Source organism: Danio rerio, chromosome 6 (genome assembly GCF_049306965.1).
Source record: "Danio rerio strain Tuebingen ecotype United States chromosome 6, GRCz12tu, whole genome shotgun sequence".
In the NCBI taxonomy this organism is placed as follows: domain Eukaryota; kingdom Metazoa; phylum Chordata; class Actinopteri; order Cypriniformes; family Danionidae; genus Danio; species Danio rerio.
The window spans coordinates 36323759-36337220 of record NC_133181.1 but is presented as its reverse complement, the minus strand read 5'-3'; the positions used below and the strand labels follow the sequence as shown (position 1 = coordinate 36337220).

General features: G+C 35.9%; 1 protein-coding gene across 4 annotated transcripts in view; it reads left to right on the top strand.

Moving 5' to 3' along the window:
- The window catches only part of mast2 (microtubule associated serine/threonine kinase 2), a 206849-nt gene that overhangs the window by 56360 nt on the left and 137027 nt on the right, over positions 1-13462 (top strand). For all 4 annotated transcript variants that reach the window (XM_073954326.1, XM_001341269.10, XM_073954325.1 and 1 more), the window contains exon 3: positions 919-1064. In XM_073954326.1, the coding sequence (XP_073810427.1) occupies positions 919-1064 (146 nt within the window). The remainder of the gene's footprint in view (positions 1-918; positions 1065-13462) is intronic.

Below are 13462 nucleotides of genomic sequence, written 5' to 3'. Positions count from 1 at the left end.
GAAAGTAAACAAACAAACCTGAAAATGTAATGTGGTTTAGTATGAGTATCGCATTGCAAAGAGTTTGTGTGATCGTATAAATATATATTAAATATAAATATAAGATACAGAACACTGTCATTGTTTTATGTGAGCAGCTCATGATAATCAGTGTCTTGGACCGTTTCAAACTCAAAATCTGCAATTTCTGTGACCTAAATTTTAATAGAATGTGAATTTAAATTTTTTAGAATTAGAAAATGCAGCAAGCATCAAACATCTTTGCAAGCTTCCTTGCATTTCACCCTAAAAACGGAAGCTGTGTTGTTTAACGTTGAAAAAAGCATAAACTAATTTTGTAATTTATTATTCATATTTAAATAATATAATATTATATAAAACAAATATCACTTTAATACTAATACTACTATTAGATACTATTATACTACTATTGCTAATAATAATATGAATAATAATATTACAATTAGAGGTGTTATCATAATTTACAATTTTTTGGCGTTTAAATATTTTATTATTAGCAATTTTAGCTGACATTTACTTGTAAATACACTTTTTTCTATATAATTTAAATTTTAATATTTTCAATTAAATACTTCACAGTTTTAATAGCAAGTAAAACATATTTGTCAGTTTTTGCAAGCTTTTGGCTTTTAGCAGGTGCATCAACGTTTTATTTTTAGGTCCTGTATACATAATACTTTAAGATGATCAACGTCACAAATGTGCTTGCATGTATTGCTCTGGAAAATTGCTGAATTTTGCTCACACTGTATAAAACATGCAGATTTATACAGATGACATGTGGCTTGGCTTTAATTTGGTTTGTAAATGCAGAATGCAGACACACACACTCATAAATATATGTAAAGAAGTACATACAGACCATGTCGTGACTCTGGCTTGTTCTGTGTGCCGCAGGAAAGCAGCTTCTGCCTCTGTCCAGCAGTATGCATGGAGGAGTGAGTCAGCTGGCCTGGCAGCAGCACACAGGGGAGCCCAATAACTTGGTCCGCATGAGGAGTCAGTCCTTTGGCCAGTCTGCCCCGTCTCTCACTGCGGGACTGGTGAGTGCAGTGTCTCTCTGTCCATTTATATTGATTTGTAAGAATGATAGCCTGATGGATCCAGATACGTTTATTGAGCATATTTTTCCCCATTAAGAGCTGTGTGTTACATGTGGCCAAACTTTTAAACATTAGTTCACCTCCCATTGACTTTTGGATCCTGTTTACACCTCTGAACAAGATGTCACACTGACATAACCTTAGGACTGAATGTTCCACAGTTGTGACTGATGATGCGTGACTGGAATACAGCAACAAACAAATGCAAATGTACTTCTTATGAATGATGGAAACTCGCATATTTCCATGTGTGTTGTATTCATCCTGTTTCCCATTGTATATCTAAGCAAATACAATATGATGTGGATGGTTTTATTGTTTAGAGGTGAGGACTTTAAAGAATATAATAAATGTGTGTTAATTTCAGCAGTATAACATTTTCTGATGAAGTCTTTTATAAAGATGTTTACAGGGAGTTTGAGCTTTCTAAAGCCTAGAGCCATAGCTACATCTGCTGTCCATGGCTAGTATTACACCATTTAGGGAAAATGCCAAAAGGCATGTCAAATTAAAGTGCAGTCAGTGGAAGATAGCCTGATAGCCCTGAAAGCCTACATCCCACCCTGCAAACTGCCATCCAAATCCATGCCTCACTAATACAATTCGTCATGTAACAGTCACTAAAAAAACTTGATAGTACAGTAGTTAGTAATTAAAAACTTGACAAAAAAAACATGGAAGGTTATTGATGTTTGCTTGCCACTCTCTGTCTGACGGACATTCTGAAGTTTATCTTAATGTTTGGATGAACCGTTTTGTTTGGACAAACTTTTCTTGGTCCTATACCTTCCACAGAATATATATATATATATATATATATATATATATATATATATATATATATATATATATATATATATATATATATTACCCAAGTTAATGATTGCTGTTAGGATGTTAAGATTTTTTTAGAATTTTAACAAGCATAGAAAATGTTTTATGATGCTAAAAGATAATCCCCTATTTCACCTTTAGGTGTTTCAAATGCTAATATAAATGTATAGTTTTATATAATGATTTAATGTAATATTAGACACCTATCTGCCACTTTATTAACAATGCTTGCTAGTACTGTTGGACATCGTTTGCCTTTAAAAAAATAAATCCTCCTAAATTGACAAACTAATCAACACTCAAGTTGTTTGTAACCTTTGTGACTTAATTTTTTCTGAAAAAAGTTGAAAATAAAATGAAAACCAATTGCCTTTAAAACCAAGTGTTACTTGGGTAAATAAAGTGGTTCAGTTGTCCATAGAAAGATAACAGCTGCATTCTATTCTTATTCTGAATTAAGACCCTACATTGGAAAAAAGCTTTCATTCATCCAATTAAAAAATGTAGGGTAATGATCCACATCTAAATTTGATCACTTGACCCAATGAAAAATAAACAATTTACCTTAATATTTTCTATCTTCATGAGAAGAATTTTATATACCCTAGTACAAAGCATGTTTGTCAGTTAATTAATCTAAACAAGAATATATAGCTTTAATCAAAACAACAATTTTTTTTCAAGTATATTGAACTTCTGTTTAATAGGCATGCACTGGGCTGTGTGATTAACCTTAACATTTTAAATTGGTGAAAACAAATATTTCTTAGTTGAGCTCTTCTAAGTCAAAACAATGTTAATTGTGTTATATATTAATTGTTATATAAAAAAGACAAATAATATTAAACTGAAATGAATGATACATTTTTAATTGGATGAAGTACTACTTGATTTTTTTTCAGTGTATTTTCTAAATGTTCTTGCAAAAATTGAGACTCATGCTCACCAAAACTGAACAAAAGAAGATTAGAAAGAGTTTGTCTGGTTTGATGTGTGTTTGTGTTCTTAGCTGACAGTAGGTGAACCAGTTTGCTCTTTTTGACAAGATCAACAAAGCATGCTCTTCTGCATCTTTAGTTGTATGGGTCGTTCTTGATTTTTCTCTGTCTGACCATTCTTCGCTGACATCAACAAGATATTTTGGTCCCAACAGAACTTTTCTTTGTAAAAACCTGAGGGCATGCAAATCCCAGTAGATCAGCAGTTTATGAAATTTTTATAGCAGCCCATCTGTCATCAAACAGGGGGCCAAATCTATAAATGTCTGACTGGCATTTTAGCTTGCCATGTTTTTTCAACAGATTTGCTCTATACAGCTCATATATTATCTGTAAAGAAATAATCTTTGAATATAATACCTTAAGAGTTCTGTAATTCTCTCATGGATGTTTCTGTCCATCAGGTGGCAGCATTGCATATATTCTGCAAACTCGGAGGCTCTGCCTGACCACTGGTGTAGAACTAAGCATTACAAATCTTGAATGGGTAAAGTGCTACTACACATGTGCGATTATCTCAGCCCTTATGTTTATGGATGAATAATGTACTCACTAATGCAGTGTAGCATGGTGTCCTAATAAAGTGCTAATTAATATGCCAGTGCTTCAGCAGGCCCTCTTTAAAAGGCCTTGTCTGTTGAAAGAGAAGCCATGGACACACTAATTGCTGCTTAGTAGGGTTTATATGCCAGCAAACAGCAGCAGGCTGATATTAACATGGTTCACAATTATTTAAAGTCACAAGGCTTCTTCTTTTAAACCTTGTTCCAGTAAGGATAATATTAAGTTTGATTTGTCTGCAAAAAGTGTATGCGCTAAAATGACTGCATCAACATATCTCCACTCTAAATTTGAATATCTGCTGGTTCGGATCGAATTCATCACCGTTTCGGATGACAAATAATCATTTGATGACAAATTCATAAGTGCACTGAGCAAGCTTCATCGTAAACATGAAATCCATCTTGATGCGGGAGTATATTGAGTTTTTAAAAGGAAATGATTCATTTTGATATCTGCACCATTTATTTGATTAAAAAAGCAGCTTCTCAGGAAATTGCTAATGGAAATATAACTTACTGATTTTTAAAAAATATATATTTGTATCACTGCATGTGAATGATAAAACTTAGCAAAAAATGTTGGGCCCCACATTATATTAAGTGTCGCTTATACCTGTGAACTTACACGCTTACTAGACATGTAAGTAGTATTTTACTACAGTAAGTACACACATTGGTATGTAGGATTTACTTGTGCAATACTGGTGTAGCTACACACATGTAACAACCCACTAAATAGTATGTGTAAGTTCAAATGTGTAACAGGACATTAATAGCAATATCTTTGATAAACTACCCCTTTAATGTGAATCACTTACTGTATGTGATTCTACAATTTACCTTAAAACAACATAAAAACATAAGACATTTGCATAGGCTTAGGTTTTATAAATTACACAGTAATTTGTGACCATTTTAGACTTTGTATTGAGTGGACAGTTCCTGAGGATTTACCTTGTAATTACACTGGTACCACAAGGTAAAACCTCCTAATACAACATTAGATCTGCCATTCTTATTCTAATACAGTGTTTAGAAGTGTATGGTATGCTAACAGGTGTGGAAGTGGAAAAACACCTGCACATGTTGTTGTTACACGATGCACTTATGTAATTCTTGTTACAGATGTGTACTTTTAGTGTTGTTATCAATGTCCTGTTACACATTTGAACTTGCACTAACTATTCAGTGTGTTGTTACATGTGTGTAGTTACACCAGTATTACATAAGTAAATACTATGTACCAGTGTGCACATACAGTGTAGTTACATACCACTTACACATCTAGTTACCATGTAAGTTCACATGTTTAAGTAGGCCCTCCCGGAATCTGCACGCGCAGAATTCTGTAGATTTTCCGCAGATTTTTAGCCCATCATTAATTCTGTTTATTTACTTGAGTAAATGTGTGTATATCTATATTTATTCAGTTTTTTAATTCATTTCAGGGATATTATTGACCAATGTGAATATGTTCATCCGATTTATGTACAATGCAGTTTGTAAAGTGTTATTTTCTGTCTTTTACTAGACATATTATATGAAAAACTTGCTTTATTTACCAAAAAAAATGAGTCTAATTGGATATGCATTTTAAACATTAAATAAAAGTTAAAAAGATATTTTGTTTATTTCTTATGATGAGGTTTTAATTAAGATACTCCAAAAATAATTCAGCAGAAATCAGCAGACTTTTACTAAAATTTTCCGCAGAACTAGCAAAAAACGTCTGCAAATTCCATCTGGTCCTAGGTATAAGCGACACTTCATATAAAGTGGGACCAAATGTTGTATTTGTCTGTGTTAGTTAATGCATTTACTAACACAAACAAATAATGAACAATCCATTTTTACTATATTCTTCTTTGTTAACATTAGCTTAATTAAACGCATTCATAATTCTTGGTACCTCTTTGCATTACCTAATGTAACAAGTACAGCAGATTTTATTAATGCATTAGATTAGAAAATGTTGACCTGTGACTAACTAAGAATGATCAATATATGCACATCATTTAGTAGTGTTTGCAAATACATGAACTTTGTAAAGCTGTCACTTCTTATTTTAATACATAAGAGTGTGGTGAAGGAAATGAACTATGGTTGGTTTGTCCTTTAGTCATGTAGTTCCTAATCCTCCGATCCGGGCTGTGAGGTGCCAAGGGAGCTGCTTCTGTGGTGCTTTTATTATGTGAGTTGTGGGAGAGACAGAAGAGAGGATGGAGTGATTTTAAGGGAACCATGCAGGACAGGCAGATGGTGTTTACCTTCCAATAGAGGCATGGAGCTCTGTGTGTGTGTGTTTTGTACCAGCCCAGTTTTTTCTTCTTTTTGTGTGTGCGCGTGCGTGTGTGTGTGTGTGTGTGTGTGTGTGTGTGTGTGTGTGTGTGTGTGTGTGTGTGTGTGTGTGTGTGTGTGTGTGTGTGTGTGTGTGATATTTGTGATGTGAACCGTAACTGATTATGTAAAGTAATTCATCTGATCAGTTTTCATAAAAATTATTCTGCCATTGAGATACCCACAAGGAGCTGACAAGGTGCTGGAATTAAATTTGCTCATTGGGCTAAGGGATTAAAACCAAGGACATAAAGCCCAAAGTATATTTTTCACTTTGTTTTCTTGAATCTTTTTGCATTTGTACAGTCAAATACACAGCCTTTAATAGCATACTCCATTTGATAGTGAGCATGTTTACAGGGGCTGGACACGTAATTAAAAAACAATGTACATCTTTGTCCACTTTCTGCACGTTTTCTCTCTGAAACACCAAAGCATCAAAAATATTTTGAAACTAGGTTAGAATAATTTTTGGGTAAAAACAAGTAAAGTTTGCAATCTTTGGTTGCCATCTTTATTTTTTATTTTATTTATTTATTTATTTTTCTGACTGTGAAACAATGGTCTGGTGTTGACATCATATAGCAGTACAAAAGTAATTTAAATGTGTGTACCTTATACCAGCTGTTACAAAAAAAGGCAATGTGCTTGTATAGTTTGTACATACCTTTCTGACAGGGATGCTCATAATAACCAATTACCTGTTATCCGAAAGGGTGCGTTTTTAACCGATTAATGGTATCAATTAAATAATTAATTACATTTTTTTTTACATTTTCTTAAAGTTTGGCTGCATAAATGTGCAACACATATTTGTTTACTCGCAGGGTGGTAACACGTGCAACCACACATGCCTACAGATGTATTTTGTCAAAGAAGCACAATGAAAGAACGATAGGCCTATTACTTGTCACAGTTTGACACAGACAAGCTGATGTCAAACCAGCTGTAATGCTGATTGCCTCTGTCCTGGATCCACATCATAAACACCTCCGTTTTTTTTTAACAATTGGAGAAAGAAGCCGCAAAACTTTCTAAAATGTGCTCTGCTTTTTAAACAAGCTCGCCACAAATTGGGTCTGGTTTTTCTCTCCATCAGAGTGGTCTCCGACACCCCTCATAAACACAACAAATAGGCTATAGTTTTGATGATTTAGTGTACAACCATCAAACCAACCTTTTTTCCATTTGGAAAATTACAGTTATCAATAGTTCTTAAAAAATATTAATTAAAAAAAAAAAAGCCTACATAGCCTAATCTACAAATCAAACAAAGCCAGTGAATTTCTTAATTTTTGCATAATAATAACTCCATACCAAACTGAGACTTTCATAGCTTATAAAACATGGATGCAAATTAATGCAATATAAACAACAAAATTCTTCCATGCTATAGTAGCCTATACTTTACAAAAAGTCAACAAATGAGTCTTTCATCACACGTTGTGCATGCATGAACCACAAGTTAGATAAAGAAAATAAAAGCACACAAGCTTCTAAGGTAAAATCAGAAGCTCAAAACATAAACTTTAAACTAAAATGTTGACAGAGGTTTGTGATATAAGAGTTACAGCAGAGCATTAATTAAAAGCGTATTTTCTGTGGAGCGATCGATTTGTGAGAGCCTGCTATTTTTTTTTGACGGGGAAAAAAAACAAAACATGATTGTTTAAAAGGATTCAGTTTGTGTTTTTGTTTTGTAATCTACGTAATTGTTTTGTAATCTACCAGATTTTGCTATAAAAAAGAGGACTTCAGAAATGCAGTTTCCTTTTTTGCTGTTAAGTTTTTCATTTTTAATAAATGTTCATGGAATTGTTTATAATCACATTTAAAAAAATGTGTCTTGTTTTTAGGGATTAGACTGCATATTGTTGTCTTTTCATTATTCACTATTCATATCTTTCAAATGCACACATTCATGGAAGCAAAAGGTTGTTTTGTTTTCACCCTTTGGTGTTCACCGTAAAGTGAGATGACAGAGAGACTGGAATAAGTGAACAGTGGCATTACCATACTGAGATATTTGCATTTTATTTGCATATAGACGGATGGGTGAGGCACTGTAGGTGATATTATGATTCAGACCTTTTGTTTCTTTTTTTGTGTTTTAGTTATGTTAATATGCCCAAATATTTAACTGATGTAACATCTGGTCCACTATAAAAATCTAAAATTGTATTTTATGAGTAAAAGAAATGAAGATAAAGCAGTTTAAGTGTCTTTAAAGTAAACCAGGCTTAAATTATGCAGCGCTTGTATATTTTAATTGTTGATTTGTTTTTCCCTCCCAGGGAATCTGGTCTTCAGTGTGGTTAATGGAGCTTTTAGAAGCAGTCAGACGCCTGCATAAGTAGCTGCTGCAGCACACAAAGTCAATCTTTTGTCAATTAAGTTTTTTAAAGTGAAAGTGAAATATGTTTACATCGCTCTCTTCTGTACTTGATCGATTATTTTTAGTGGTGTGAATTTGAAAACTTTTAACCCAGAGGCGATCAGGTTTTAAAACAGATGCAAAGAAGACAAAGAAAAACAAAAGACCATAACTCTTATCATCGAGGTCACAAACAACCTACTGTAAGTGAGCAACTATGTACAGGATTAAAAATTCAAACGGCAAATATGAATAATTACTTGAAAGTCCTCCACTGCGCTGCCAACCAACCCAATGTGACGACACTCGTGGCAGCGGTAGAGGCTGTTGGGATCTGTCTTTTATTTTTCTTCTGTTAGCTTTGTTCTCACAGTATTTACTCTCTCTGCTTGTTTTCTTTATCTGCCTCTGACAGTTGTTTTGCTCTTTGCTATGCACCTTCTGGTTCTATGTTCAGACTTTCAATCTGATGTTCCTGGCATTTGGCCCCAGATCCTGATCGTGATGTATGACGCAAAATTATGAAAGTAAATGTCTTGGTGTACCTAGAGGGGAAAAAATGCCTTTAATGCTCTTAAAAGTTTGATTTTAAATCTCCCCAGTGCTGTTTGCAATGCATAATTTTAGCATGTCTTGCAGGCAGTAAGAATAAATATCATTTTTATGCATAAGCTAGCATTGACAGCTCAACCTATCATTTAAAGGCATCAAGCAAGATGCGATTACAATTTTTTTTAATACTAAACATCTAATCAGTCAGGCTTATTTTGTGTTTTATAAAAGTTAAACTGTTAAGGAGAAAAAAGAGGAATGAATGAATTATGAAAAATGTATTACCAGTCTCTTAACTGCCCCAGGAAATTAAAATAAAAATTTTAGATGTTAGTGTCAGGATTGTTTGTTTTTAAGATAGATATAAGCTTGTGTGCACCAAAACGATGACAAAATTCATGTTTAGAAAATCTAAAACTGTTGTAAACATGTAAAGCTTGTAGTTTGTCTCTTCTGCCTAAATGGATCAACGGTTTTATTCACCTTCTCTTGTTTCGGGTGAGATTAAGTTAAACATTGAAGAAAAATGCACATATCAAAGCACTTCACTGTAGAGATCTGCGTGGGACTAAATTTTGAATCCCGCTCCCGCCCGCACCCGCCAGGTTTTAGCCCGAACCCGACCGCTCCCGCTTATATTAAGAATTTATTGTCCCGCTGCCCGACCCGCCCCGTTTTCTGGCCGCCGCGCCCGATCCCGCTAAAGAGCGGGGGAGAACAAAACCGAAAATCCCCCAGCTATTCAGTCCAGACAGCCAAGCTGTCTGTATAAACACACACACACAGCACCAAGCGCACGCACACACACACACACACACACACACACACACAGACAAATCTCTCTCTCTCTCATACGCGCGCACGCACTAACACACACACACACAAGCACCAAGCAGACACACAGGCGTTTGCTGTTATATCAACTCAAAGGCTTGTAATACCATGTATCAAGTACCAATGTAATACCAAAAGGTTTTATATAAAGGTATATAAATACTGAGTCGCGCCAGCTCCAGGCCGCAGCGTACATTACTCTCGGGTCGACTCGCTTACGGCCGCCGCATCTGGCCCAATTGATTCGGGCCGGAATCGGGCAGTGAGTCCACAAGCATCCGGAGTCCGGCAGCCGGAGCCGGGCTGAGTGGTAAGTCTCCGGCAGGCGAGAATCTAGCCGGAACTGGCCCGAGTGTATTTTGCTATCTGGGAAATCTCTCTCTCTCTCTCTCTCTCTCTCTCTCTCTCTCTCTCTCTCTCTCTCTCTCTCTTTCTCTCTCTCTCTCTCTCTCTCTCTCTCTCTCTCTCTCTCTCTCTCTCTCTCTTTCTCTCTCTCTCTCTCTCTCTCTCTCTCTCTCTCTCTCTCTCTCTCTCTCTCTCTCTCTCTCTCTCTCTCATTCGCGCGTGCGCACACTAACATACACACACACACAAACACCAAGCACACATACAGGCAAAGCTCGCTCTCTCTCTCTCTCTCTCTCTCATTCGCATAGCAATATCCGCGATATTGCTAGACAGCCTGCTCCCGTCCCAAATTAAACCCGTTACCGACCGTTCATTTGCATTTTAAAACAAAAACACCTTTTCAAAATGCTCCATTTTTGGGGCTCGAAAACTTCGACGTAGTGTTTATGGAAGGCGTAACCATTTCAAAACGTATGCGTTTTAAATCTAAAGCATTTTAGTGTAAACATGGCCTAAGAAACTGTCTAAATAAAGATGAAAACTATAGTATGTTTACACTATGCCAAACATAAACTTTTTATAGTTAAGGTAATCGCAGCAGTTGTTCTTTGTTATTCATGTTGGTTTTCTTTAAATTAAATTGTGTAATTATTCTAAATTGGAATCAGCCATAAAAATGTATATTTAAAACTTAAAAATTTTAATATTTAAAAATAACATTTGAAGACTATTGCAAACAACACTGTAAATCCCAAAACATATATGAAACTTATACAAAATACTGAAATCTTCAGGATGCTATCTGTAATGCAGAAAATCCCTAAAGAAAAACTGCACAAGAGAAAGCACACAGTCCTCATCGTCCTTGTCACTGAAGGGAGTGATGCTGACTCATTCTTTCTTATTAAGGTTAAGCTTTCAGCAAGCAGCAAAGAGAGAGGGAAATAGGAAGAGGAATCATGCATCCAAAACAGTTACTTTTCTCCTCACTGCCCTCAATAACGTCACCTGTCGAGCCAGCAGGACACATCCATAATTCATCTCCAAAAGTAGACTGGATGTACCTGGTCTCGCCTTGGGTCAGAAACTGAGGATAGCTACACTTAGCCTATATCCTGAAGAAAGTATTGAGGCTAGAGCAGGGTTACAGCATTTCCCTCAAAGAGATATAGCAGTCAGAACAGAAGTCCTAAAAGTGTCCTGTCTGTGTCTTATGTAAGAGAGGATGTACTGAGCGTGCTTAACCTGCATTACTATTACATTCTGGAAAGTTACATGTTATCAGTTTATCAACATTTTCTGAATGTTGCATGCTGAGTACTGCTTTACACATTTTTAATTACAAGCTTTTATAGATTGTTATTGCTACAATAGTTTTGTTCCTGGTGTTCTTGATTCAGCTCTTTAGTAGAAAACATTTTTGATGTAAAAGACAATATTTATTCCAAAGAGGCACATAAAACTTGTGTGCAAACTGGATTATCGAATAAAACATTTAATAGTTTAAAAGTTTAGTTTAAGGCTTAATTAATCCCCTTGGGGTAATTCATTCAGACATGGTGGTGCTTAACATAACAAGAATGACACATAAACACAATATACACCGACACTTAACATCAAGTACACAAACAAAAACTGACAAGAAAAAAAAATTATAATAAAATAAAACCATAATAATAATTCATCGATCAACTACATTTATTATATAACGGAATTGCTTCATGTGTAAAAATACATTTATCATGGTTTGTGGAAAATCTTATTGTCCTTAAACGTTGCCCAAGGATCATCTACTCAAAATATTTGTTTAACAATGTGTGCTCTCTCCTATTATTTTATGTGCCATCCTCAAAACCTGCTGTTCATAAGTTTCAAATGAAGAAGCGTTTCCAATCCGTCCAATATCAGAGAGAACAAAATCATCACTTCTTTATAAACTGGCTCTAAATGTCTAAAATACAAATGGAATTGGCAGTTAAGGAGAAGTCACTGTGGGCCTCTTTCTTAAATATTAAATGACTTGCACCTCGGAAGATGAAGATGAAACTTAGTGAAGGGAGACACTCAAGACCCTTCTGAAGGTAATAATACCAAAGCACTTTGATGATAGACTTTTTCTAAGAGATTTTAGAATGACCAACACAACATTTCAGATATTGTTCACAATATTTTCTAGGGGTGTATTCGCATTAGGATTTCCGCACAATGCGCCGGCATGTTTGATTCCCATTTCCCGGTTGTTTGACAAGTGTGAGTGCTACGCCCAGGCATGCTTCAGTTGTCCAGCTCTGACCTGAGAAGAGTATAAACAGAGGTCGGAGACAGCTCCAAGTGGGTGGGACTTGAGCTCCAAGTGGGCTGTACAATCCTGTACAAACCTGTTGTGTTTTAATGACATCTACACCTACCACTTAACCCAGCCCACTTGTGGCCTAAGTCCCTCCCACTTGGAGGTCATCCAGCCTAGTTGAAATAAAATCCCTCCCACTTGAAAGTCTCCGGGCTGCAGCGATACCTACTTGTCTGGCCCGGTTGGAAGAGTTGTGCCAGAGCACGGTTCATTTGGGCTTTGGTGTGGTAAGCTTGTAGTGTGAGTGCAAAGCTTGCCGGAATGCGAAACTGAAGACCCGACATCACTTTTAAGGGACTATTTCGTATAGATAATTAATATTCTTACTTTTTAATGAACGCAAACTTTCATAGTTTATTAAAGATTGTGGCGACCTTCAGCAAACTTCCAAATACGTGCAGCACAATGACTTTCTTGAGCGTCAAAGAGGTGGATATGTTTTGCAAAAGATTTGATTGTGTCTTACTGCATATAAAGCAATTTCCGTTGTGGTGACGCAGTGGCGCAGTAGGTAGCACTGTCGCCTCACAGCAAGAAGGTCTCTGGGTCGCTGGTTCGATCCTCGGCTTAGTTGGTGTTTCTTTGTGGAGTTTGCATGGGTTTCCTCCGGGTGCTCTGGTTTTTCCCACAGTCCAAAGACATGTGGTGCAGGTGAATTGGGTTGGCTAAATTGTCCGTAGTGTATGAGTGTTGGAGTGTATGAAGTTGGTGGTTCATTCCACTGTGGCGACCCTGGATTAATAAAGGGAACAAGCCGACAAGAAAATGAATGAATGAATTTCCATTGTACACACCAGGAGGTCTTCTCGTCGCATCATTGATGATTTAAGCGTGCTCAGGCTCAGAGGGCAAAAAATGCAGTTTGAGTGCGGGCTGAGGGGCGGATGGGAGGGGGCACAATCGCTCATAGTCACAGTTTAAGAAAGCTGTGCCTTGTATGAGTACACCCTAAAACAAGAGCATTCTGGAATTTATTAATTAATTGTGTTTCAATAATAAATGATAATTGAAAAAAGTGTGTCTTAATTATTTCATATTTGTTTAATAATTTCATCTTGGCATTTCCGGTAAATCTTTTTTAAGCAATATTCCAAAATGTGCATAAAAGGTGAACAGGAACAAAGCTACTGATTTATTATTAATGTATT